Source organism: Lingula anatina, chromosome 8 (genome assembly GCF_051362555.1).
Source record: "Lingula anatina isolate TDL-2025a chromosome 8, LinAna3.0, whole genome shotgun sequence".
NCBI classification, from domain to species: Eukaryota; Metazoa; Brachiopoda; class Lingulata; order Lingulida; family Lingulidae; genus Lingula; species Lingula anatina.
Window position 1 is genome coordinate 5,708,849 of NC_141774.1, and position 26,826 is coordinate 5,735,674.

Sequence of the window (26,826 nt, forward strand, 5' to 3'; positions counted from 1 at the left end):
CAACATCCCTTCCTTTCTTGGAGAGAAACGGTCCTTTCAAAACATGTTAATTGACAGTTCAGTCTTTAAAATGTCTTTTCAAACATTTGCAGAATAGCATATGAACTCCAACTTTTATTCCTTAAACCACACTGAAAATTCTCAAAACTAATCAACTCATATCAAATCCCATGTCCTTTCACTAATACTGGTCTCTTCTTTTGCTTGCCTTTATGTCACATTCAAATGTTCCCTTCACTTTTAAAGGTTTCTCAGACGTGTATGAATAATACTGTTTGTTTTCTGGTCCTCCACAAGAGCCACATTTATTTTTCTTGGATTTCAGCATTCTCCATGTATTTTCATCAATGATATTACAATATGCACCTGAATCTGGTAATACACTGAGATTAACACCTCCTCTATTTCCTCCATGTCTTCTGTGTATATTGCATTGGTTCCCACACCAAATGTATATGCACTCCTGGATTATCATGTTCAAAGCTGTCATTTACATGAATAATAGTTTCAGTTTTGCAGACTTTTGCAAAGTGATCCAACGTTCCATGTTTTCTCAGTCAGGGAGTTTCTACTTCGTTTTTCATGTCTAAACTCGTAATGTTTAGACTGGCTTGGTTTGTCAAATGACTTCGGTTTCATCATACTCACAGTTTCTGGTGTTCCAATTTCATTCAAAGCGTTAACTGTCTTATGTATATTCATGTTTCTAACCTGTGTTTGGGAGTCCTGAAAATATCTTGTACACCTGTCCCTGCTGAATACAACACAAGCGCGCGTCTCCTCTGTCATGTATTTTTAATTTTCTATCTTTGTTCATTATTCATGCCGTCCGTTGGTTTTGAAAAGATCAATCTTTTCCGTCAGCGAAGAGGTTAAAACTGTCAAGCCATCGCGTCGAGCGTGACCCTAATGTCTCCGGACTTCTGTACGGTTCGAATTCTGTAATTTCACATTTTTCCTCCATTTTTTCAAAGAAAGTTGGCTCACAGTTTTGCACTAGTGTTAATCCTCGTCGCCAGTGTTGATGCCTTCGAAATAAATCGCATCACGAATCAAATCACTCAACGAATTGTATCAGTTTGATACGCTTGTGCTTTTTTCATATCCACAACTCTAAGAAACGCTACATCCGGGTCCTTGATCGGCTTAGCATAAAAAGCGGAATCTTACAACAGCGGAACGAGTAGTTCAAAAAAGTTTTAGAACAGTGAATTAATTCAAATGTCAAGTCAAATTAAACAAATAGCACACTTATGAGGGGACTTTGAAGAAAAGAGAGAGAGATCAATTAAATCAAAATTTATCAAATGACGTCAGTTCAATGCATTCAGCTCACTGGTCAATAAAAAATAAATAAATAGAAAATAAAAATTGAAAATGAAAGTACCATATCTGGCCCAAGTCTGGGCAGCATCTGGCAAAATGTGGCATAAATGCCAGACTTTGCCAGACTTGGCCCAGATCTGGCAAGTGTCTGGCAAAATGTGGCATAAATGCCAGACTTTGCCAGACTTGGCCCAGATCTGGCAAGTGTCTGGCAAAATCTGGCCCAGATATTGCCAGACGTTGCCAGATCTGGGCCAGACATGGGCCAGATCACTGAGGCTGTCTGGGAGGTTAATAAAAGCATGTTTGCTTTCAATGTTGCCCATGTTGATTTGGCTAAAATACAGCACATTTTTTTCTTCTGGGTTGTAGTCCCCTTCACTACAGGCCTGCACTCTATGCATCTTTTGCCTAAGAGTGGTTGTGTGTAAGTTGGACCAGCATGTTTCCCTGTTGCTTGGTAGAATGTTTGTGCTCTGAGCGACAACACTTTATCCAGTGGTTGAATTTGCCACAAGCAAAACATGTTGAGCCATATGCAGGGCACAGCTCTCTCTTGCTACGGTCGTGCTTTGTTTCGCAATTGCTGCAAGAATTTTCTATGGTTGGGTGAGACTTAGGGGCCATCGTAGATGCCTCTTTCTTCTTACACTCAAAGTCAATAGGGAGGTTTAGCAAATGACGAACAACGAAGACGAAGTACCAAAACTAGGTTCGTACGTCATTAGTCGTAGCGGCTGTTTCGCAAACGCCGAACAACGAATACGAAAACTATAGAGGTCGCTTGTGTGACAAGATGGCTTCCATTATTGATTTGGTGGTACAGGCGCTTCTTTTTGACGCTGATTGTGATGACATTTTACCGTTTTTATGTGAAGAATCTAAATCTACGTATACGACATATACTAGAGAAAATGTGTTTACTATTGATGATTTAACTAGTGATCAGTGCAGAGCATATTTTCGCTTCCATAAGCAAGACATATACAGAATAGTCAATGCCATGGGGTTTCCGGAGAATTTTGTCCTTCCAAATCGTTCAGTCGTAGACAGAATAACAGCCTTCTGCATCTTCCTCGCCAGACTGGCATATCCCAATCATCTAATTTCGCTGGAGCACTTCTTTAAGCGCCACAAATCTGTCATCTCAATGACTATTACAGCAGTGCTAAACTTCATATATGACAATTTTAATCATAAAATAACTGACATTGCATGGGTTAGCAACAGATTTCAAGAATTTGCAGATGCAATTCACAACAAAGTGGCGCCTCTGAAAAATTGCGTCGGATTCGTGGACGGGACAGTGCGGCCGTTGTGTAGGCCAACATTTTTTCAGCGTGTCTGCTACAATGGTCACAAGCGTGTTCATGCCATCAAATTTCAATCCATTGTCATGCCAGACGGGTTGATTGCGAATCTGTTTGGGCCCGTGGAATTAAGACGCCACGATTGCTTCATGCTGACCCTTAGTGGCATTCTAGAGGACTTTGAGAGGGGCCAGTGGATGGATCGAGATGGCGACCCATTCAGTATATATGGGGATCCAGCATACCCTCTTAGAGACTTTCTCATACCCCCATACCGCACAGCAAATCTGACACCTCAGCAAGAGCTCTTCAATGCTGAAATGTCATCCGTGAGGGAGTGTGTTGAAGGGCAATTTGGAAAATTGATACAGCAGTTTGCATATCTAGATTACAAGAAAAATTTGAAATTATTTCTACAGCCTGTTGGAAAATTATATTTGGTAGGGGGGATACTTGTAAACTGCCACACATGTTTATATGGATCACAAACATCCGACTACTTTAATGTAGACCCCCCACAGCTAGAAGACTACCTTAATTAGCTAAGCCTGAAACATGGGACTAATTTCCTTGCCAAAACTTATGAAATTTATTTCCTGTCATAGTTTGAGATTTAGTTTTCAATCTTAGTATGGTGAATTGAGTATTTTAAGATGTTGGATTTTCTATTCCTAAGATTTAATACTTTGTAGGATTAGCTGTAAAAATTGAATTTCATTTTGGGCTACATTTTCAACTTCATTCATATGAGGCACACTTTGCACTTGTAATTGAAACATTTCAGGAGTACATAAAAAGTTTTACATAAATAAAATCAGATATAACAATAAGGTGATCTTGGTCCCAAGAGTTTTTATTGTTAGATGAAGGTTCAAGAACAGAAAATAAAATAACAAAATGCACCAGTTTAACCAGAAGGTCATCTTAACCTTATGTCACTGTCTGTCAGACAAGGGACCGTGCAAAACATCAAAATTTAACATGTTAAACAGTCACTTACACTGTTTGATAATTAGATGTCCATATGGAAAATTAAACAAGGCAGCAATGTACAGACACACTTATGCCAAAGAAAGTGAGTAACAATATGCATAAAACACCTGTGTGTTCAGACAAAAAAAATAACTTTATTTAGTCAGTTTTTATTTTTTTAAGAACAGATTGCATGATCTCAGTTTTTATTTTTTTAAGAACAGATTGCATGATCTCAAACATTTGCAGCTGCTGGTTTCTCTGCATTTCCATTTGCTCTCTCTGGAGCTTCAACTCCTCTTCCCTCAGCTTGCTGTCTCGCTCTGACTTTTCCTTTAAGAAAGTAAGTAGTTCTTGACTTTCTTTACTTGATTTTCTCTTCCTGCTTCCTTCTCTTCCTGCATCAGTTTCACCTAAAAAAGATTTTTTTTACAAAACACAGTTATGATAATTACTATTCAAATCCTCAATGCCATATTCAATTATCAAATTTTAAATATGTATGCCTTAAACCATCTCAGATGAAATTAATGAAAGCATTCAAAAGTGGTATCATTTATCAGAACTGTCAAAATAAATACTATAATTATTTATTGCCATAGAATTATATTTTATATTATACTTACTGTCATCAAAAGAAGACATCGCTAGGTCCCTTACTAAAGCCCCTTTTGCCTCGGTGACAGCCTTCTTCTCAGACTTTGCTTTCCTTTCTACTTGGTCTACATCTTCCATCAATACGATCCAGTCTGTTAAAAGCCTGCTGAGTTCACTTTCTTCAGTCTCTTCTACACCACTTCTAACAGAAAAAAAAGGAATATATACGTGTGTGTGTGTGTGTGTGTGTGTGTGTGTATATATATCATTTTGGAGATATGACAAAGGGTACTGAAAACAAAAAATAAAAGCAAATTAATAAATAGCAAGTTTAAATGGATTTTGCAAAGCAAAAAAAAGAAAAAAACACAATAGAATGTCACAAAAAGCAAACATCAAGGAAGATTCAATATAAACTCGTGCTTTTTGTGACTTTTCCTCATGTTCTTTGTGCATTTTTAATAAATGCTTCGCACGTTCCTTTGTCTGGCGAACAGTTACGCTTTTTCCTTGGCCTTTCTGTTTAAGCAATAAGGTCGCGCGTCAAGGTTATTTTCAGTTGCACCCTGGATTACGCACGCTTGCTCCGCAAGGTGTCGCCTGTGGTGGGGGGCATCACAGCCCATATGGTTACTGTGGCGAAGGTGACAGGTACTTCCAAACATTTTTTTTCATAACTGTCATTTTTCCTTATTCTATTCATGAATTTGATATTTACGGCAATTGAAAATATGGCAGCGGCAAAAGTGAATCTAGGTGCGTTGACAGGCCGCACAGGTGTCCCCAATTAACCGCCGCCAGAGAAGAGACCCCAAGCATTAAACAACACAACCGGTAGATATTGGAAATTTGGAGAAAGTTAAGCAACTGAGGCTTTATTAGATTTGGACAGAAATCGGGGGTAATGCCCAGTGACATGCCAAACCCCCTAAGTTCAAGTCTTGGCCCTTGACACCTGTAACGCACCCCTTAGTCAAGAATCTGAACAAATCAATGTTGGGCAGGTACAGGGTATACTCTATTTTCTACAGGTGTTTTGTGATTTTATCAACTTGATTGTCAAGTGCCAGACCTTTTGTTCTCAGGTACTAGTAGCAAACTTTATCAGATAACAATCTGACACTAACCAAGCTGCACTAACAGCGCTGTAAACCCAGTTATCAATGCTGTCATCTTTACCTGTATCTTTACCGGTATTATGCCAGTGGTACTGTTTGATACATTTGAGTAAGGAAATATGCTTTTATGCTTACATTCATTTGTAATACGTTAGCATCAACCTGTTAATAAAAACTTGGAAACTTTCAATGTTATTACACAATAACAGTATAATGATGGGAGATGTTATGATTAAATGCTTAGAAGAATAATAAAAACAAATTATGTGAAACATAAAATGAATTGATTTTATTTGGGTTATTTATTTATTTATTTATTTCAAACCAATTAATTATCAAACATGAAGCTTATTTTAAGAAACATTCGCAGATATATGAAATATAACCCTGCTGGTACACAGATCTACAGTTCTAAAATGCAAATACCAAGTACCTTTCACACACCACTGATGAGATGTGAATAATCATATGTATAAGGTAGTAAAAATATCACAAAATGTGTGTAAGCAAGGTATTTCTACAAGTAACCTCATTAATCAGTCAGGAAACTTCATAATGCACCCAATAAATGTAGAAATTTGAGCCAGAGAAATTCTACATCCAGGCGTGACAGATTTACCATATATTGCCATCAACCCTTAACTGAATGGGCATAGAAAGAACAAAGTGAGTCTCCCTCCCATTAAAAATGAGAAATAAAAATAAATAAATAAATAACAGATACTGTCATTCTTAATACTGAAAAACAATGGCACATTGCAGCCTTCACTGCCTCACTCTTTGCAGACAATGTTCTAGTCACTGTAACTGTGTTCTTTTGATGAGGCATAGATGCAAGAATAACTTCTTTGAAGTATATTGTGAAGGTCTCTTTTGTCATAAATCTGCCATGTATAACCTGAATGAACATATTGCAATTCACACCGCAGCAGCTTGTCTTAGTAAGGACTCAACCAGTTTGAAAACTTGTGGCATAGCTTCAGGATCAAGATCACACCATCTATCCTTGCTGTGATGATGGATCTACTAGTACATTATCTATGTCTTGTCCTCCTAGTTTCTCTAATACCATTTCCTCTGATCTATATGCTCACATCAATCTCTACAACTTTACCAACTGCTACACAGTTTTTACATCTGAAAGTATAAAGCAAAAATTGTAATAATGCACTATCAATTTACTTGTTAGATATTGATTCGAGGGCAAGAGAAAAATGCAGAAACCTCATATGATAATCAAGATAATTGAAAATCAAATATGCATAATCAAATTAATAGCTTTAATTGTACATACTACTGATGATTTAATCTTTTAAACTTCAGCATAAATTTCTCTTGTTAAAGCATAGACACTTTATTAAAATGTGCTTGAACAAATAATAATAATAATAAACAACCTGCACACAAGATAGAACATGGAGGTCAATTGCCACAAAATAAGTTGATTTGTACTTGGTAGCCTGAGAAATAATATCAGGTATTAATTTGAGCAGTAAATTGAGTAATAATACCACAGAGTTAACAATGACACAAGCATATGGTGTTGTGTAACAAAATTCATGCATTACTTGCTGTGGCAGTGTCCTCCCCAACCTATCGTGCACCGCAGGTTTTGATTTTCAATGTCATCAAAAATGTTTATTGTTGTTAGTTTGATTTACGTATCTGCTATTCAAATAATATCGTGTGGAAAATAACTAACTCATTTAATTATGCTTTTGCAACATGAAATCATCATTAACTTTGCCGGTTCACGTGTATACAGTACCTTGCTATCAGTGCTGCTCTTTTCTCCCTAACTCGTCACTGACAGGCTAACCACATCGTTTCATAACAACGCTGGTATGCTCCTTTACTTTTGGTGTTGGCAGTTTCGCCCTGGGGACATCGTTTTTGGTTAAAAACAACGTATCGTTTTCACCCATCTATACATTGCTCCTGTACAAAATGGCCGCTTGCTGCCCCCCCAAGGGAAAAATCGTAGCACGTGGGTAGTTACACAAGACCTGTGACGTATAACGCGCGCAAGGTTATTCATTCATCATTTCTGTAACTTTCATCCAATCCCCTTTCCCCCTGCCACAGTCAATCTTGTTGGATACCACTATCCGCATCATTGCCGTGTCAAGTTCTGTGTTATACTGAGCAGACATTCTATGACTGAAATAAAAGTACTTTAAGAAATTGTGTCAGTTATAAACGCCCCCCCCCCAAGTCAAGTTATTCCAAACAGTTTGTGGCCATCTGCATTACTAAGTGAAAAATGGCGCCCAGCGAGCAGGGTGAGAAACGTGCTCAGTTTGTAACGATTTTATATCCGTTTTCACTTAAGTTAAACCAACCTGCAGGCAATCATACAAAGAAACATATGTTCATTTACCAGTAAAAGTAGTTTAACGCGTATCAAAAGTGTATTAATGTGTGAAAGACCTCAATTCGTACTTACTTTTTTCGACGAGGATTTCCTAAAATCTTCGTAGCTTGGAAGAACGAACTACGAAAAACGATGACGTAGTGCACATGTTCGTCCTTCGTCTTCGTTGTTCGTCGTTTGCTAAACCTCCCTAATAAAACAGTGCATTTGCACTTTGAAAAATGTGCTCATATGACCAACCTCATATTATGTTCATCTCTGAGAAATCACTGTCCAGAAATAGTTTCAACATTACTCTTTCCATATTTTTACAATCGAGCTTTAAAATATGGCAGTTTTTTGCTCAGATCAGCCATATCATACAATGTTCTCACGAACGGTTTCTGATCACGTCTATAGAACTGAGCACTGGGGCAAGAAAATATGCATCAAATTTCTCAATGACAGTGTCTAATTTTTTTCTGATCCTCTTCTGACAGACCAAATGAGTTAAATATAATTAAGAGCATGTAAGCTTTCTCCTTACTTGTTTTCTTGTTGTAGCATGCATGGATGTAGATGTCATATTCTCAGATGAAAGTTCTCCAATTTTGCTGAAGGTTCCCTTCAAATGACAGCAGTACTGGCTTTCTGAGACCTGCTGCCATCTTCTTTTGCCCTTTTTTTTACTTGGACTTGTCCTGCAAACAGGTTTATAATCCTGCTTCTGACACTATGTACAATTATGAAGACACAACAAGACAACCATCTGTTATCAAACTACTTTAATGACCGATATCCCTACACGGGATGCTTAGGCATGAGTGATGGGGCTAGTGCTACTGCACTATGCATGTAGATACATGTAGTTCCATTTACAGTTATGAAAAGAAAACTGTATTACTTATTATTTTTTTGATTACAAGAATGATTCTTAGGATTGACATACAGCTCAAATTAGAAAAACAGCTCTATTGGATTATCATTTTTATTGAATTTATGCATTTTTTTGTGAAATTTTCATTTTTTTCATTCTGGTATTTTCTAAGTGAAAAAATGACCTGTTTTCTGCATTTTTATTTTCTGTTTTTTGTCTGTACATTTGACAGCTTTGCTGCCTTGTTTTTATTTAAATACATATAATCTGCATGTAAAAATGTACATAACAATTATGATGAGAAGTTCAAATGAATAAAAAAAATCCTGTTACGTCATTGTTTCATTTAATTTACAAAGAACAGTATCTGTTAAAGCTGTCACACAAATTGTTGTCAAAACTGGGCCAATATCAAATCCCCACTAAAAATGCTGGTGAAGCCAGCATTAATTTTCACAGATGGCAGTCTCAATTTATTGCAGCTTGTTTTACTGTTGGAAGTTTTTTCATTTTATCCTGGACTTGGGAGGTGACTTGTTGAGCATATGTTGTAAAAGTATGCTTGACAGTATTTCCAAGTGAGCAGCTTGTGCAATTTTACAGCTAAATCTTATGCTAAGGTCACGGCTGACACATATCTTTAAAGCCACAGCTGTTATAATGTCAAGGTCACAGCTGTCACAGTGTCTGAAGGAAAAAGATGACACACTGTATAGAGGTTAATGGAATGTCCCAAAGGCGCAGCTAGCAAAATGTCAAAGCCTCAACTTGAACCTTAAACTTGGAGCAGCTTTATACCTAAATGTGCCTGCCCATACTTGACTGTCTGTGTCTGTGAATTCTCCCTCTCCCTCAAGTCTGAAAATGAAATGAAAAAACATCTGAAATCCATTTAAATCTAACAGAATATTTGTAAAATTTCAAGTAAAATCTTATTGTGTATCTATTATAGCTCATTTTATTTTGGTATACCCCTGTGTAACTTCAACTTTTCAGTTAAAAAAATATACATTTTTAAATAATTAAATTTTAAAAGTATTCTCAAAATATAAGCAAATGCATGTTTTTTCACATATTTGTCATCAAAATATTATAATCAGGCTTTTTACCACAGTGACTGTATCTAATTATTTTAGTATTTTATCTACCAAAAAAAAAAAAAAAATAAGTAAATAAAATACTTGAATTAAATATGATAATATACAATCTCACACCTGTTCTCAACAAAAGGTCCCTCATAGAAGGAACCATTGGGCCACGTATATCGTCCTGTACCATGAAACTGGTTGTTCACAAAATCTCCCTCATAGATGGCGCCAGAGGGGTGCTCCAGTCTCCCCTTGCCTGTCATTTTGTCATCCTTCCAGTCACCATGATACGCGACACCTTCACTGGTGAAGTGGGACCCTGGACCATTGCGTATGATAGTGCCATCTTCTTTATTTGTGTATTCACCATCTAAAATAATTAACAAATTAAGTAAATAAATAAATGAAAATAATTGGATAAATATATATATATAAAAAAAGAAAATAAACCTTACCTTTGTTATGAAATAATTAACAAACTACTGTGGCAGATCTTTTTCCCAAAACAACAAAAATGAGATAAACCAAGCAATATATTTTTTTTTATCCCTGTACCCTGCAAAATGGTATTAATTACAGTAAAACTATCCCTGGTGTTTTATATTCACTGAGCAGGTGATATATATATATATATATATATATATATATATATATATATATATATATATAATTTTTCATAACTATGTCCCTCTATATTACCTCTCTCTCTCTCACACACACACACACATGCACACACACATTTACACACACACATTTACCGGTACACACACACATAAACTCTCTCTCACACACACACACACACACATGCACACACACACATTTACACACACACATTTACCAGTACACACACATATAAACTCTCACACACACACACACACTCACACACACCCACACATTTCAGGCCCGTAGCCAGGGAGGGTTTGGGGGGTTAGAAAGAACCGCCCCTTTTGCTGGGAAAAGGTCCACTCTGGGTAAAATTTGATCTAGGTACATGAAGTTTTTATGGGAAAAGGTCCACTTTTTCAGAAAAAGAACCCCCCTTTTGAAACTACTGGCTATGGGCCTGCATTTACACACACACACACACACACACACACACACACACACATAAACTCTCTCTCTCTGTCTCTCTCTCTCTCTCTCTCTCACACACACAAAGGCACATTCTCTCTCTCTCTGTCTCTCTCTCTCACACACACACAGATAAAGACACATTCTCTCTCTCTCTGATAATACAAAAATAGTTTAATGCTAACTTATACCTACCATACTTGTCTCCATTGGGAAATATGTAGATACCTTTCAAGACAACAGGCGTGGCATCTCCTTTGCGTTCTTTTTTCTTATCTGAGTTTTAAAAAATAAGCGATATTAATTAAATTTTTTGTTCTAATTTACACGTTTCTGTATATCAAACAGTTAGAACTACTAGTAAAATTTAGAAAGGGTGTACTGCAGACTGGAAAATAATTTCTCCAGTACGCCCCTATTAAATTATAAATTAGTAAGTTTAACAGCTTCAGGCTACGTCTTCTTTCTTGTTACAGTGTACAGAATATTTTTTCTGCAAAGCCATCTGCTGTCCTACATTGGTATGTACCAATAAACTGATAAAAAAAATCGCTTTAACTATTAAAGTATTTACAGCAATCAGCATTTACTTCCATTTTAATGCAACTACATGTGTTTCAGGGTGTCACTGTCACTGTCTGAGAGTTCAGTGTCTGTGGCTTTACTATTTTTTCCAACCCTCTGGTTTTATTAATGATTGTGTCATACAAAGAACTCACCTGCTGGCATTCTAATTGTTACCTCTGTTACATAGAAATAAACTTGCACCGATATCTGAGGAATCTATATCCAGTTAAAAGAATAAATGGTCAACCTATCCTTCACAGTTTCTGAGAAAGTTGAGTCTATGGTTACGCTAATCACGCAATATGCGAGATAATGCGAGATACATTTTGAAGCTAGCACAGATATATGCATTTAGTTGTAAGGAAATTGATAAAAAGAGTCTGTGGGCATAAGTACAAACCAATATTAAAAGAAAATAATTGACACTATAACATTTGATTTTCTTATATATTATATGATAAATTGTCGTTGGATTTTTATTCTTTAAGTATTTTGTAATACAACCTTGACCTCCATTGATATCGAGGCTAGACGCCATTCCCAGCAGACGGATCGTCAATGCAGGCAAAAAGTCTGCTCTAAATTGACATCATGTTGCGATCTTCTTCATTAGTGCGTACTGTTGCCAGGCAGCTTAACGTACAGCGAGTTTCTAGGGTCGCTGCAACCCGTTCATTGTGCACGACATGTAGTAGAAATCGTCATATAAGTTCAAGGTGAGTGAGAAGTCACGTCTCGAGAAAAAGATACAAGCCGGTTGAGTGGTGTTGAGTGTCTGTGATATTTTTTTCTGTGCAAGAGTGAAGACTATAATGTCACAAAATGATTGTTTTCTTAAATATTCAAAAGTTCATTGTTTTCACCAACTGTTTAGAACTGTAAGTTTTGTGTCTCACAAATAACGCTGTCGATAAGTGACATTGACATTTCAGCGCTTAGCTGTCGATCGTTTTTGTGCTTTGGATTGTAATTAGATTTTCACTTAATAGTTTTTCTTGCAAAAATAATCAGTATTTAAGTTGAAAACACCATTAAAAATTGTGAGATGAAGTACTGGTATTTTTACCAAGACCCCATTCAAATTAGGACTTAATGCCAAAAATATTGTTTCTTGTATCCAGGCATTAAAAATATTCTTGTCCAGAATGTATTTAAAATGGACATCTAGGAAACATGTTTCACAGCACTGCCTGTTTATACATAAAATAAAATCTGTCATCCCATGCATTATGTAAGCTCCAAGTTACTAATATTACATTATTGAGAGTAAGAATGCTTGTTCTCATGAACCCAGCAGTGTTATATGTCACAAATTAGCTTTTATTTTCCTCTTATGTGACCCTCACAATATTGCTCTGTTTTTTTCAGTCTTGTATCCAAACATGGACAGCCAGGACAGACTTTCCTTACATGCCACAGTCAGTGTCAACCAAGGCGATATTACAGCTCAGATCTACCAGATCACTTCAAGGTGCCCCTCCCCGCCCTCTCTCCTACCATGGAAGTGGGCAACATAGTCAGCTGGGGAAAGAAAGAAGGTATGCTAATGTATTTACGAGGATAGCTTCATTGGGATGTTCAGTTTCTTGACGTTATAATGGAGGTTTCATTTTTTTATTATTATTATTATTATTTTTTTATTTTTATTTATTTTTTTTACTTTCCAAAGTTGTCGAACGGTCATTTGAGATGTGGTATAAATACTAACCTGCTTGTGCAGATTTTTGTAAAATTTCAGTTGGTGAACAGAGTTGAATATGATTTATTAAATGATGATGATGATGATTATGATGATGATGATAATAATAATAATAATAATAATAATATGATGATGATGATGATGATAATGAATTAATATTTTTACTGTATTTTTCTTCCAGGTGATCAGGTTTCAGAAGGAGACCTCTTAGCAGAGATAGAGACAGACAAGGCCACAATGGGGTTTGAGACACCAGAAGAGGGATACCTAGCCAAGATTCTCATTGAAGCAGGTGCTAAGGAGGTACCTGTAGGCAAGGTAAGATATTGTGATGTAGTAAACAGGGATAAGATTTTTCCTACAATTAGCAGATTTCAGACATTTTGGGACATTTCAGACATTGGCCCAGGGGGCCCCCTGAACCCCATGTCAAATTTTTAAACTAAATGACAGTCTCATCCCTGAGTGAATTAAAACAGCATACAGTTTTGAAACGTATCCCCCATCTTTTGTCTTCAACAAAAAAAAATAAAAATAAACAGGTTTTCAAACTGCTAAAATTGCTGCCAAAAGTACAAGCTGGCTAAAATGTTGCTGAGTATAAGTTAGCCTTTTCATCTGATTTTTTCAAGGATGTGGATCCTGTATTCATAGTAAAATGAAATGTACTCCCTATTTCAGCCCCTTGCCTGATCATTAAATTTCACCTAACACAGTAACTGTAATGTGTCTTAGCCAGAATTTGTCTCAGTCATCTCAACTAGCACATGGTTAGGTGTAAGGTGCTATGTATCAACCCTCTACCAGATCCCCAGACTGATTATTCACTACACTGATTATTCACAGCTATGTTTGTGGGTAATTCTATACACTTACTTGAATTGTAATTTCTAGGCTGGACTTAAGTATAGATGGAGGTTAATCACAGTAAAGAACACACTAAACTTGGCAACGGTTATGTTGTGTCTCAGCCATCTCACCTCACATGTTATAATTATGTTTATGCTATGTATTTACTCTCTGTCAGGGCCACAACTTGAATTTTTCACTGCATATTCCCAGCTATTTCTCTGGGTAATTCTACACACTTTTCTGTATTGTGATAGTTTATATATGGAATTGACTTCGTCACTCAGCTTGCCTATGGTAGGGAGTACTGTGTATCCTAGTAGAGAACATGAAAAACATCGTTTCAGCCCTGTTATAGTACTTAACACCTTGTTTTCATTGTCTTTTGTAGCTGCTATGTATCATAGTGGAGAACAAAGAGGACATAGAAGCATTCAAAGATTACCAACCATCGGAAGAAGATTCCGCTTCAGCACCAGCTGCAGCTGCTGAGCCCGCACCGGCAGCACCTGCCCCTCCACCCCCACCCCGGCCCCCACAGCCAGGAGCCCCTCCTCCCCCTCCCCCTCCTACACAGCCAGCAAGCTCCGTTCCCCCACCCCCACCCCCACCCCCATCCCGACCAGCTGGAGGGAGGGTGATGGCTTCACCTTTGGCTAGGACTCTGGCTGCAGAGAGGAATATTGACTTGAGCGTAAGTAGAGATCTTGAACAGACAAATAGACATATTTTGTGGAAGAACTTGATACCTGTCTTTACCTGTTGAGAGAATTACAATCTACAAAGTTTACTTGTTTTCATGTTCCATATTTATTAGTTACACAAGTACTTCAGTACCATCAGTTTCTTTTTAGAAACAGCACATTTCTTTTGCAATTGACTAAAATAAATTAAAACTCACAAATGGTCTATAATTTTGCTCATGGTTTTTTGGATATATGTGGTTTCTTGATAAGTAATGATTGAAATTTCCAGGCAAATAAGTTCTTTGCTTTAAAAACATCCAAAACTCACCGGCTCTGTCAGTCCACAGAAAATGATTTTTCTTTTCATTCTTAAAAGGAGAATTCATCTTTTTTTTTCCACCAGATGGTGACAGGGACAGGACCGGAGGGGCGTATACAAGGCAGCGACGTGCTGAACTACACCCCTTCTGTGGCGGCCCCTCTCCCGCCACCACAGCCTCTTCCTGGACAAGCTTATGTGGATATCCCCATGTCCAATGTGAGGCAGGTTATAGCCAAGAGATTGCTGCAGTCCAAACAGACCATACCGCATTACTATCTGTCTGTGGATATTAACATGGATAATATTTTGGAGTAAGTTTTGATAATGGGTAAAATATAGGCAGCATTTGTGGTAGTTTGTTTATTATTTTGTTTATTTATTTGATTGTTTTTTTTTTATTGCAAGTATTATTTTAGAGCAAGCTTTTGAATATGGAAGATAATGGGTAATATATTGGGAGGATTTCAGATAGCAGAAAGATTATAATGATTGCACTTTCTCTGAATTGGTCATTCCTCAGGTGTGATTTTTTAAAATACCAGAAATATCATGGAGTATGTTTCAGTGCATAATTAATTATATCAACTAGATATTATTTATACCGGTCTTGTTATAGATATTATTTGTTTTCTTATCTGTTTTCTTTGCAGACTTCGAAAGGAGTTGAATGATATTCTTTCCAAAGAGGAAGTGAAATTATCTGTCAATGATTTTGTCATCAAGGCCGCTGCTCTGGCGTGTAAGAAGGTTCCTGAGGCCAATTCCTCCTGGATGGACACATATATTAGGCAGTAAGTCATCTAAAAATTGAGACCAAAATTTTTGTTCAATCCAGTTATATATAATAATTAACAAAGACATTTATTAGGCAGTAAGTCATCTTATAGTTTAGACAAAAAATTGGGTTCACCTCAGTGCATTAGAAATCAGTAGACACAGATTTGTTGGATTTGATAAGCCATCAGGGTATATACTTGAGACTTTCTGTGAGGGTTATGAATCTGTGTTAAATATTAGAGCAAAAATTTGGTCCTTTTCAGTTCAAGATAATACCATAGTAGTCCATTTTAATAGGTTAAATTTTAGACCAATTTTGGGGCTTACAATTTTCAGTGAATCTATCCTCAGAAACGCAATTTATCTAGGGATTATATTTTCTAGATTACTGTGCATGTTTATTACTATTGTACATATTTATTGTTTCAGATATACCAATGTAGACATTAATGTAGCAGTGGCAACAGATGGAGGACTTATTACTCCCATTGTGTTCAACGCTGATAAAAAGGTGAATTTTCTCAACTAACACAATTGTAAAGTGTCACAACTAATGGAGTTGTATGAAGTCACAACTGGTGCATTTGTGGTAGACACAACAAGCTGTTGAAGTAGTGTAAGACCTGGTGCTTCAGCTAAGATAGCAGGTTGTGGAGTTATGTTCATTGAAATTTGCAAATTGTGTTGAACATTGACTAAAAGGTGAACTCCCTTAAATTTTTACCATGACGTGAAGTTCACAAATCTTTATCTCCATACCAAGTGTCTCAGATTTAAACTTATAATTAGAAAACAGCTTTGAAGCCCATAACATTGTACACAGTTATTATTATTATTATTATTATTATTATTATATTTGGCTTTCTATTCCAGGGTTTGGCATCAATTTGCTTGGATGTTGGGGCCCTCGCTTTGAAAGCCAGAGAAGGCAAACTACAGCCTCATGAATTTCAGGTAACAGTACTCTTAGGGCGTATTCCCAGAGCTTTTAGATTGATCTATCCCCGTGGGGAGTCTCACTAGATTACTGTCAGATAATCCGGCTTAAGTGTCAGTCCCGCCTACTACAAGCTGTAAGGGGGTAATTAACTTTCGTGCTCGCTCGGCTGACAGCTATTTAGCGTGAACCCCCAGGGAGTTAGGTCGATCTAAAGTAGATCGATCTAATCTCTGGGAATGGGGTCTTACTGTAACAGTTTGAGTACATTGTCATAAAATAAGTGAAGGTCTTACAGTTTTGTATACATTCACCTCTCTATATGTCATGAAAATAACTTTAAGTTAATAAGTTTTCTATTACAAGCAGTGTTAGAAATTAAGGCTGGACCATCTGCCCGGGGCAGACAACTTTTAGAACGGGCAGAGAAGTTTTCCAAACCGGCAGGCATTCTAGCCAGCTAATTTTCAAGATTGCTGAGCTTTCGGTCCAGCAACTTATTTTCTTAAAATCAAAAATTTCTCCACCTTTCTGTTTGAAATACTTCAATTATTTTCTTGTAGGGTGGCACTTTCACAATCTCCAATCTTTGAATGTGTGGCGTCAAGAATTTCTCCGTCTTTCTATAAGAAATATTTCATTTTTTTTTCTTGCAGGGTGGCACTTTCACAATCTCTAATCTTGGAATGTATGGCGTCAAGAATTTCTCTGCCATTATCAATCCTCCTCAGGCCTGTATACTGGCTGTTGGAGGCTCGGAGAAGAGACTGGTGGTCGACCCCGACAGTGAAAATGGGTATGTCATTTATAAAAACACCATAAGATAAATATATAGAAAGAAAAAGAACTCTGAAATTTTAGGGTTTTTTTTAACAACACAGTATTCTGTACAGAAGCATGTAGAGAAAATCACTATGGATAACCCATATATAGAATTCCACGTTTTCACAAAACTCACAATTTTTTTTTTTTTTTTTACTGTCACAACTGAAGTTCATTAGCCTTTATCACGTGAGAGTGACTTAAAATTTCAAAAAACGGATTTATTGATCATAACTTTCTGAGTGATCTTGGATATGGAACGCCTTATGATCAAATGAGAATTTGTCTCACTTTTGGAAAATTTAATTATTGTGTCATTGGACATAACTTTTAATGATAATGCTGCTTTGATTAAGCAGTTATTTGAATTAAAAAAATTTACAGTTGATTCCTCTAATGAATATATGTGTATGGGGTATGAAAACTTCATTGAATGGCAACTGTTTCCATTTCCAGCTACAGAACTGCTAACGTAATGAGTGTGACGCTGAGCTGTGATCACAGAGTTGTAGATGGCGCAGTAGGAGCCCAGTGGTTGGCCGAATTTAGGAAATATCTGGAAAAGCCAAACACGATGCTAATATAAACTTTATGCCCTCTGCCCAGAGCAGAAGATATATTTTAGAAATTGGTATCCATTGAAACTCTGAGACTTAATTGGTGTTTAGAATATACCTGTAATCCATATATAACATATATGAGTACAACACCAAGAGAAACTATTTCATATACTCGCCACAGCTGAACATCTTTATATTAAACAGATAATACTGTCTAGTAACACACTATTAAGAATTTTACAACTGAGCTTGAAGCTTGTAATACTTTATGTTTTAATTGGTGAATGAAAATTTAAGTTGAGTTTAGATATGGAATTAAGCCTGTGGTCCAGAGAAAGTCAATACAGGTGCATTAATTTTAGGTATTTATTAATTGACGGAACCCTAGTTGTTACTCATTGTACACCTGAGGTAGCTAAAGGGCGTCTTCTTTGCTTATCACACCCGAGTGGTGAATGTTGGATAAATTATGGCAGATTAAATGGCTTGACCATTGCTGGTTTCTACAACAACGGCTGACAGAAGTACAGGTGAAATGCACCGTGTGTTTTGTCATTTTGCTGTGCGGGCCATTGGAAGTTGGGGGTCGTTGGAAGTTGTATGCATAATGCCATAGAGAGATTGACATTCATTAAAGATAATACGAGAAAAAATTATAGTCCGAAGTTTTGAGCTGATGCCGTAAAATTTATTCATTTTCAATTGCACTTTGATATGAAAACAAAGGATTTGACATACAATGAACGTGAAACTCATGGTTAAAAAATGAGAAAATTCTAATTTTTCTGTGAATGAATGCTTTAAACGATGTACAGTGTATGCACACGTTCCAGTATATATATATATATATAGTTCTTGGAAAGAAGAAAAACCATGTGAAATGTCGTCATACGAATCTGGCTTAAATCCGTTGTACAGATGACTACTTAATATGCACTGATGTACAGCTTACATAGAGTTCACTTTTAATGTATGCTATGAGGTATGCAGTTTATTGTTTAGGTTGGAAAAAGCATTATTAAGAAAACACCAGTACATCATCTCACGGACTCCATCCATTGAATAGAATTTGCAAATACTGGTCATAATAATATGTACTTCAACAAATCCATTATTTGCTTTTACATTTATTTAAGTGTACAGTACGTTCGGTGAATCTCTAGTTGTAACACTGGTGGCCACTGAGGCTTAAATTTGTTGTTTTAATGTCTTGCCTCATAGGCTCAGCATTTGGTGTATCTTGCTCATTACTGCCACCTAGGGAGCATAATTATGTTCCCCATTGTTGGTTATAGCAGTGATGGTAGTTCTAGTATATATATGTATACTGCATGGGGTATTTGTTTGAATTTACTGAAAAACTTCAAAGGAAAATAATAAATATACATTTTAAAAACAGTTACTGGCAGATTTTGGCTTAACTGGTGTTTTAATAGCTTAGACTTGTGGCAACAGCTTTTTGTACCTTCTATTTCGAAAAGCATTGGTGGTCTCTCTGCCTCTTACATGCCTCTCACGTGCCTCCTCACGCATCGTCCCTGCAGGGGCACAGTAATTAAATCTCGGCTCAATTTACTGTTCTCAATCTGTCTTAGAACATCATACTCTTCATCTGTTCTAGCCTCTAGGACATATTCTGAAGTACTTCCCAAAAACAGTTCTCAAACTGTTACATTCATTACAAAAGAACTTTTAAACTGTAAATACTCTAAATATTCTAGAACAGATTGAGAACTACATAAGTGAATGTTAAATGAGACAAATTTTTGCACAATTTTATCAATTAGATTGTCGCTCAAATCAATCATAACCTGACTGGTTACCGAGTGCCATATTTAGAAGGGGGGGGGGGGGGGGGGGCACCCATTACTTTTAACCTTGTGTCTGCCCTCACAAGGTGGACAAGGGCTCCATATAATAAGAGAATCTGGATATTACAGTAAAAAAGAAAATTTTGTCTGAGGACAATTTTCCAATGGCATAATTTTTTACACTGTTCAATTTCCTCAAACTTAAATGATGGCCTCTTGATAATTTTGAAAAGATTTTCACGTAATACACCGACATTTACATGTTTTCACGTACCACGTTTGAGACCAAATTTCTGAATTATATAATTATAGAATGGGGTTGTTAAGTCATGTTGTCAACAAGAAGGGCGCGTTCCCAATGAGACCATTGTTCTACTTAATTGGTTCGATCCAAGTACACAAAAACTCTTGCTGAATGCAATCAGACTAAATAAATAACACACCTCTGCTATTTCACAATCAGACGTACACTTTCAAAATTGAGCATGTCACACTGCCTGTAAGTATTATCAAAACCAATCTAGTGCCCACTCTTTGTCCAATCTGGTAGATGGCACTTGGAGCAATCAAAAATTTTTTTTTTGAAAATCGGACATAGATTGGCAAAAATATACTATTTTGAATACCCTAAATACAGCCGTTTTTAGTTGTTACGAAGGGTCACTGCAGTTGTGTAATAATTTCAGGTAGTGGATATGTAATTTAGTATCGTAATTTATCGCATTTAGTTTGACTAAAGATATCAGTTGTGAGGTATAATGTTGTTTGAAAATCACTTGCAATGGGCATAATATAGTGTAACATATGAGACAAAAGCCATTGAATGTTAAAAGGGAGCTCTGTTACGGATTTTTCTGTTTTTAACATAGTTGGTTTCAAGGAGCCCCTGAATATTATGCTTGACAATAACTTTTCTTCAGTAATATGGATTTTTAAAGGTATATACTAGTACTCAAGTAGTCAGGGCGTATAAAATCTCTGTGCGCATTCATAAAAATCTCAAAACAAACAAAAAAGGTTCCTGGGCCAGAAGCCACAGTTATTACTATATTAACTATTTATGTATTGGAAATTGCATACCAAAATACAGCACTTTTACCTTCAAATTGCTACATGATGATATAAAACATTTTAACCAAAAAAAAAAATTTAAATACACTGAATTTTACACAAAGGCATTTTTAAACAAAGCAACCGGATATGGCTCCTCCCTTGCTGGATGTTCCTCATTTTCCTTTTTGATCACGATCAAATTATGTAATACCTCATCACTATCAGGACAGGCTACATTTTCACCATGATCAACAGGATATGGTTGCTCCCTTGTTGGATGATAATCCGCATTCTTTTTGGTCAGTTTATGTGATACCCCATCACCGTCAGGACAGACTGTATTTTTACCATGATCAACTTCTGTTTTATTCTCTCCATGTGTATCATCCACCCCCCAAAGTTCCGGAGTATATCCATTGCAAATTTTCTCATGACTAACTAGATAGTCCTTCCTGCGAAAACTCTTTCCACACTTAATGCACAAATGTTTGTCCACTCCCTTGTGTGTCCGAATATGACGATTCAGTGAGTACTTGTGTTTGGTCGAAAAATCGCACTCTGTACATTTGAAACTTTCACCCTCGTGTACAACCATGTGAGACCTTAAGCAACTAGGAGTGCCAAACGAAAGCGAGCACTCGGTGCACTGGTTTTGCTTGGAGTGTGCCCTCACTTTATGCTCTCGTATCCTTCCTTCAGGAAATGACTTTTGACAGATGTCGCATTCTACTTTATCCCCATGGTGAGATTTCACGTGTCTCTGCATCCCCTGCCTCGATGCCATCTTCTTATTGCATATGAAACAAACAAGTTTTGGGCTGTCGTGCATCTTTCGCAAGTGGTCCTCTAAATGGTATCTGGAGACAAAGCCAGCGCTGCATTCTGTGCACCACGACTGGTATTTCCCACTGTGTACCATAGAGTGCCTTTTTAAGGCATTCTTTGAGTAATATTCCTTACCGCACTCTATGCAAGGAAACAGCTCTGAGAAGACAAAAATAGATTACATTAGATACAAGTCGTGATTTATATATATATATATATATATATATATATATATATATATATATATATATATATATATATATATATTAAAAGAAAAGAGAGAAAGTTACATATATTTTGCGACTTATAACATATGTTTACCAAATTTAAACATGGGTATTTTCAAAACTAATTTTTGTTTCATAAAATTCTATTATCATTGAATGCATGTACCCAGTATATCCGATAAGCATGCATGCAGTAATTAAGAAAAGATGTAATAACTTTTTGGAAATTTTAATTAATCTTTCATCTCAAAATAAGTGAGAAAATACTCTAAATATGAAACATTAAGTGGACCTCACATGCAGGTGCAGAAATACAAGGCATTTCGAACTTTAATACAATGTAGGTTAATGTTGCACTTCACATATTATTTACAAACCTTTCATTTCCTCTTTTTCAGACACCATTGAAATTTTCTCCTGAAGTGATATTTAAAAACAGGTTCTTGCACTCCAAACAATAATTATTGGAAGACTTAAAAGCCCCACCCTACTAAAAGTCTAAACATACACGTTTTTGAAAAAAGAGACAGTGGAAGAACCTCTCTTCTGCAGTTTGTCCAAGGCCCGAAGCTGGATATTGTCTCAAAAAATTATTAGAGGACACTAAGGGATGACGTCATTACGTATGATAATGATAACTCGTTACTCTATAAATATTTATTTATTTATTTATTTATTTATTTATTTATTTATTTTCTATCGAGTTAAAGCCCAAGACTATCTTGCATAATGACGCCATCACCGCTCCAAATAATAACAATATCCAACTTCGGGCCCTGGATAAGCAGTCTACTAGTAAGAGTTCTCAAAAAACCGTCACTGTATTAGTACTTTATTTGTTCCAAAATCTAATCGTTTGAACGTTGGGCTCGATAGATTACTGAAATTATCAGATGGTATCGGACCCGACATCTATGATAAATTTGGTGTTGGGATCGCATGGACTTTATTCGAAGACCGAGAGGTCGTCGTCGGAGATTTCACTGTATTTTAAAAATACACAGTAGTTAAAGTACAAGTGCCACTGCTGCAGAAAATGTGATTTTGCAAGAAATATTGTTCTTTTCAGCACAGGATTCTCGCTGACAAACTTGCAAAAATATAGACATTGGGCAAGCTCTTTCATAAAAAAAAAAAAATCCAAGAAATCGTGAACACCATGAATGAAGACCAGTGCCAAGAATTGAAGACAGTTACTGGAGAGAACGAACATTACATTTGTAAGCACTGCCCTGAGATATTTACCAATGAACATAATTGTATTGCTCATGAAAAAATTCACAATGGAGAGAGACCATACAAATGTCAGTATTGTGAGAAGACATTCATGAAAAAACAGACTTGTATACATCATGAGAGAATTCACACAGGAGAGAAGCCATATAAATGCCAGTACTGTAATAAGACATTTGCTCTAAAACAGAATTGCGTTTATCATGAAAGAATTCACACTGGAGAGAAACCATACAAATGTCAGTACTGTAATAAGTCATTTAGTTATAAAAAGAGTTGCACTCGTCATGAAACAATTCACACTGGAGAGAAACCATACAAATGCCAGTATTGTGATAAGACATTTACTGGAAAAGACGGTTGCATTTATCATGAAAGAAATCACACTGGAGAGAAACCATACCAATGTCAATACTGTAATAAGACATTTAATAGTAAACAGGCTTCCATTAATCATGAAAGAGGTCACACTGGAGAGAAACCATACAAATGTCAGTACTGTAATAAGACATTCACTAATAAGCATGGTTGCATTTGTCATGAAAGAATTCACACTGGAGAAAAACCATATGAATGCCAGTATTGTGGTGAGAGATTCATTCGCAAAGAGAGTTACATTGTTCATGAAAGAATTCACACTGGAGAAAAACCATACAAATGTCAGTACTGTGATAAGACATTTACTAGCAGACAGAATTGCTTTCTTCATGAAAAAATCCACACTGGTATAAAACCATACAAATGTCAGTACTGTACTAAAACATTTATTCAAAGACGGACATGCACACTTCATGAAAGAACTCACACAGGAGAGAAAACATACAAATGCCAGTATTGTGAGAAGGCATTTATTCAAAAATGGACTTGCGACTATCATGAAAGAATTCATACCCGAAAGAGACCATACAAATGCCAGTTTTGTGATGAGACATTTTCTCGTAAACACTTTTGTGCTGTTCACGAAAGAACTCACATTGTTAAGAATCCCTTTATGTGTCAGTACTGCGGTAAGACATTTACTAAAAAAAAGTGTTGCATTGTTCATGAAAGAACACGCCATGAAGAGTCTGATAAACCACACAAGTGTTCATTTTGTTACGAGATATTTGTCAGCAGAGGTGAATGTGATCTACATGAAAAAAAGCACACTAATGTGTCGTCTGGTCAAAAAGCAGATGAGCAGTGTGCTACAGAAGTTGATGGTGAAAATGTAGCCTGTCCTGATAGTGATGGGGTATCACACAAACTGAACAAAAAGGAAAATGAGGATTATCATCCAACAAGGAATCAACCATATCCTGTTGATCATGGTAAAAATATAGTCTCTCCTGACGGTGATTGGGTATCACACAAACTGACCAAAAAGGAAAATGAGGATTATCATCCAACAAGGAAGCAACCATATCCTGTTGATCATGGTAAAAATATAGTCTCTCCTGACGGTGATGGGGTATCACACAAACTGACCAAAAAGGAAAATGAGGATTATCATCCAACAAGGAAGCAACCATATCCTGTTGATCATGGTAAAAATATAGTCTCTCCTGACGGTGATGGGGTATCACACAAACTGACCAAAAAGGAAAATGATGATTATGACCAATGCCAAAAATGGAAGACAGTTACTGGACAGAAAAAACATTACATTTGTAAGCACTGCCCTGAGATATTTACCAATGAACATAATTGTATTGCTCATGAAAAAATTCACAATGGAGAGAGACCATACAAATGTCAGTATTGTGAGAAGACATTCATGAAAAAACAGACTTGTATACATCATGAGAGAATTCACACAGGAGAGAAGCCATATAAATGCCAGTACTGTAATAAGACATTTGCTCTAAAACAGAATTGCGTTTATCATGAAAGAATTCACACTGGAGAGAAACCATACAAATGTCAGTACTGTAATAAGTCATTTAGTTATAAAAAGAGTTGCACTCGTCATGAAACAATTCACACTGGAGAGAAACCATACAAATGCCAGTATTGTGATAAGACATTTACTGGAAAAGACGGTTGCATTTATCATGAAAGAAATCACACTGGAGAGAAACCATACCAATGTCAATACTGTAATAAGACATTTAATAGTAAACAGGCTTCCATTAATCATGAAAGAGGTCACACTGGAGAGAAACCATACAAATGTCAGTACTGTAATAAGACATTCACTAATAAACATGGTTGCATTTGTCATGAAAGAATTCACACTGGAGAAAAACCATACGAATGCCAGTATTGTGATGAGAGATTCATTCGCAAAGTGAGTTACATTGTTCATGAAAGAATTCACACTGGAGAAAAACCATACAAATGTCAATACTGTGATAAGACATTTACTAGCAGACAGAATTGCTTTCTTCATGAGAAAATCCACACTGGTATAAAACCATACAAATGTCAGTACTGTACTAAAACATTTATTCAAAGACGGACATGCACTCTTCATGAGAGAACTCACACAGGAGAGAAAACATACAAATGCCAGTATTGTGAGAAGGCATTTATTCAAAAACAGACTTGCGACTATCATGAAAGAATTCATACCCGAAAGAGACCATACAAATGCCAGTTTTGTGATGAGACATTTTCTCGTAAACACTTTTGTGCTGTTCACGAAAGAACTCACATTGTTAAGAATCCCTTTATGTGTCAGTACTGCGGTAAGACATTTACTAAAAAAAAGTGTTGCATTGTTCATGAAAGAACACGCCATGAAGAGTCTGATAAACCACACAAGTGTTCATTTTGTTACAAGATATTTGTCAGCAGAGGTGAATGTGATCTACATGAAAAAAAGCACACTAATGTGTCGGCTGGTCAAAAAGCAGATGAGCAGTGTGCTACACAAGTTGATGGTGAAAATGTAGCCTGTCCTGACAGTGATGGGGTATCACACAAACTGACCAAAAAGGAAAATGATGATTATCATCCAACAAAGAAGCAACCATATCCAGTTGATCATGGTAAAAATGTAGTCTCTCCTGACAGTGATGGGGTATCACATAAACTGACCAAAAAGGAAAATTATAATGATTATCATCCAACAAGGAAGCAACCATATCCTGTTGATCATGGTAAAAATATAGTCTCTCCTGACGGTGATGGGGTATCACACAAACTGACCAAAAAGGAAAATGATGATTATCATCCAACAAGGAAGCAACCATATCCAGTTGCTTTGTTTAAAAATGCATTTGCTGAAAGTCAGTATTAAAATGTGGATATTATGATGTACAATTTGAAAGTGACAATGTATTTAGGCACCTAATACTCAATAAATAATAATAAAAAAAATATTGGTTTCAGATCAAGGACTTGCAATCTACTATGCAACAATTAAGTGTCTGTTGGTGCCTGTAAAATGGGAAAATGTTTTAGCCCAAATTTGGTCTGCTGAGTTACAAACTCATTGGCTCCTATAAATTGAGCTGTTCTCTAACTACAGGGGTCTCTACTGCTTGATACAAAATTGCTGTCAAATCTCTTATTCACTTTCACAGTATATGTAACTAAGACCCCATTCCCAGAGATTAGATCGATCCAACTAGATTGACCTAACTCCCTGGGGGTTCACGCTAAATAGCTGTCATGGGATTTTACAAGCAAATTTCAAAACTTTGGAAAAAAATAAAATGATTATAGATATAAAGAAACATCCTCCGAAATAAAGATTGAAAAAGTCATGACCTAGTATTATTTCATGCTATTTGAAGTGATAACACCACAAATTAAAGAAA

General features: G+C 36.4%; 5 protein-coding genes and 1 long non-coding RNA gene across 9 annotated transcripts; 2 read left to right on the forward strand and 4 right to left on the reverse strand.

The window, feature by feature from the left end:
- Nucleotides 1–3,468: 3,468 nt before the first annotated feature.
- Nucleotides 3,469–5,914, reverse strand: LOC147760255 (uncharacterized). Its single transcript, XM_086994567.1, has 2 exons — nt 4,235–5,914; nt 3,469–4,021 (listed from the first exon to the last, which is right to left on the reverse strand). The coding sequence occupies exons 1-2, from the start codon at nt 4,341–4,343 to the stop codon at nt 3,768–3,770; spliced, it is 363 nt and encodes a 120-aa protein (XP_086850693.1). The 5' UTR covers nt 4,344–5,914; the 3' UTR covers nt 3,469–3,767.
- A 23-nt stretch (nt 5,915–5,937) lies between these two features.
- Nucleotides 5,938–7,830, reverse strand: LOC147760256 (uncharacterized). 2 transcript variants are annotated; one of them, XR_015330898.1, is made up of 3 exons: nt 7,770–7,830; nt 7,092–7,483; nt 5,938–6,460 (listed from the first exon to the last, which is right to left on the reverse strand). It is a non-coding gene; the product is annotated as an uncharacterized LOC147760256 (long non-coding RNA). The 2 variants fall into 2 exon arrangements; XR_015330899.1 differs by lacking the exon at nt 5,938–6,460 and adding an exon at nt 6,743–6,783.
- Nucleotides 7,831–8,737: 907 nt separating this feature from the next.
- Nucleotides 8,738–11,919, reverse strand: LOC106171198 (uncharacterized). 2 transcript variants are annotated; one of them, XM_086994566.1, is made up of 4 exons: nt 11,784–11,919; nt 10,908–10,988; nt 9,768–10,011; nt 8,738–9,411 (listed from the first exon to the last, which is right to left on the reverse strand). In XM_086994566.1, exons 1-4 carry the CDS (start codon nt 11,815–11,817, stop codon nt 9,309–9,311), a joined length of 462 nt encoding a protein of 153 aa, XP_086850692.1. In that variant the 5' UTR covers nt 11,818–11,919; the 3' UTR covers nt 8,738–9,308. The 2 variants fall into 2 exon arrangements, with proteins under 2 accessions (XP_086850692.1, XP_013406873.2); XM_013551419.2 differs by lacking the exon at nt 11,784–11,919 and adding an exon at nt 11,432–11,583.
- On the forward strand, nt 11,823–19,333 carry LOC106154193 (dihydrolipoyllysine-residue acetyltransferase component of pyruvate dehydrogenase complex, mitochondrial). 2 transcript variants are annotated; one of them, XM_086994564.1, is made up of 10 exons: nt 11,823–11,995; nt 12,648–12,817; nt 13,160–13,296; nt 14,219–14,521; nt 14,917–15,146; nt 15,486–15,626; nt 16,042–16,123; nt 16,486–16,566; nt 17,206–17,345; nt 17,828–19,333. In XM_086994564.1, the coding sequence occupies exons 1-10, from the start codon at nt 11,871–11,873 to the stop codon at nt 17,955–17,957; spliced, it is 1,539 nt and encodes a 512-aa protein (XP_086850690.1). In that variant the 5' UTR covers nt 11,823–11,870; the 3' UTR covers nt 17,958–19,333. The 2 variants fall into 2 exon arrangements, with proteins under 2 accessions (XP_086850690.1, XP_086850691.1); XM_086994565.1 differs by lacking the exons at nt 17,206–17,345; nt 17,828–19,333 and adding an exon at nt 17,113–17,166.
- Nucleotides 19,334–20,753: 1,420 nt separating this feature from the next.
- On the reverse strand, nt 20,754–22,423 carry LOC106154177 (uncharacterized). Its single transcript, XM_013528450.2, has 2 exons — nt 22,225–22,423; nt 20,754–21,779 (listed from the first exon to the last, which is right to left on the reverse strand). Exons 1-2 carry the CDS (start codon nt 22,250–22,252, stop codon nt 20,908–20,910), a joined length of 900 nt encoding a protein of 299 aa, XP_013383904.2. The 5' UTR covers nt 22,253–22,423; the 3' UTR covers nt 20,754–20,907.
- A 187-nt stretch (nt 22,424–22,610) lies between these two features.
- On the forward strand, nt 22,611–26,772 carry LOC106154179 (uncharacterized). Its single transcript, XM_086994569.1, has 2 exons — nt 22,611–22,642; nt 22,917–26,772. The coding sequence occupies exon 2, from the start codon at nt 23,007–23,009 to the stop codon at nt 26,301–26,303; it is 3,297 nt and encodes a 1,098-aa protein (XP_086850695.1). The 5' UTR covers nt 22,611–22,642; nt 22,917–23,006; the 3' UTR covers nt 26,304–26,772.
- Nucleotides 26,773–26,826: the final 54 nt, after the last annotated feature.

What these genes read in the sequence shown, in the direction of transcription:
- LOC147760255 (XM_086994567.1), bottom strand. Translation starts at nt 4,343, where the DNA reads ATGGAAGATGTAGACCAAGTAGAAAGGAAAGCAAAGTCTGAGAAGAAG. An exon ending in GATGTCTTCTTTTGATGACA is followed by an intron (nt 4,022 to 4,234) that starts GTAAGTATAATA and finishes AATCTTTTTTAG; the next exon opens with GTGAAACTGATGCAGGAAGA.
- LOC106154193 (XM_086994564.1), top strand. Translation starts at nt 11,871, where the DNA reads ATGTTGCGATCTTCTTCATTAGTGCGTACTGTTGCCAGGCAGCTTAAC. An exon ending in ATGGACACATATATTAGGCA is followed by an intron (nt 15,627 to 16,041) that starts GTAAGTCATCTA and finishes TTATTGTTTCAG; the next exon opens with ATATACCAATGTAGACATTA. An exon ending in GACCCCGACAGTGAAAATGG is followed by an intron (nt 17,346 to 17,827) that starts GTATGTCATTTA and finishes TTCCATTTCCAG; the next exon opens with CTACAGAACTGCTAACGTAA.
- LOC106154179 (XM_086994569.1), top strand. Translation starts at nt 23,007, where the DNA reads ATGAATGAAGACCAGTGCCAAGAATTGAAGACAGTTACTGGAGAGAAC.
- LOC106171198 (XM_086994566.1), bottom strand. Translation starts at nt 11,817, where the DNA reads ATGGCGTCTAGCCTCGATATCAATGGAGGTCAAG. An exon ending in CGATATCAATGGAGGTCAAG is followed by an intron (nt 10,989 to 11,783) that starts GTTGTATTACAA and finishes TTTAAAACTCAG; the next exon opens with ATAAGAAAAAAGAACGCAAA. An exon ending in TCCCAATGGAGACAAGTATG is followed by an intron (nt 10,012 to 10,907) that starts GTAGGTATAAGT and finishes TAATTATTTTAG; the next exon opens with ATGGTGAATACACAAATAAA.
- LOC106154177 (XM_013528450.2), bottom strand. Translation starts at nt 22,252, where the DNA reads ATGGTGTCTGAAAAAGAGGAAATGAAAG. An exon ending in TGAAAAAGAGGAAATGAAAG is followed by an intron (nt 21,780 to 22,224) that starts GTTTGTAAATAA and finishes TTGTCTTCTCAG; the next exon opens with AGCTGTTTCCTTGCATAGAG.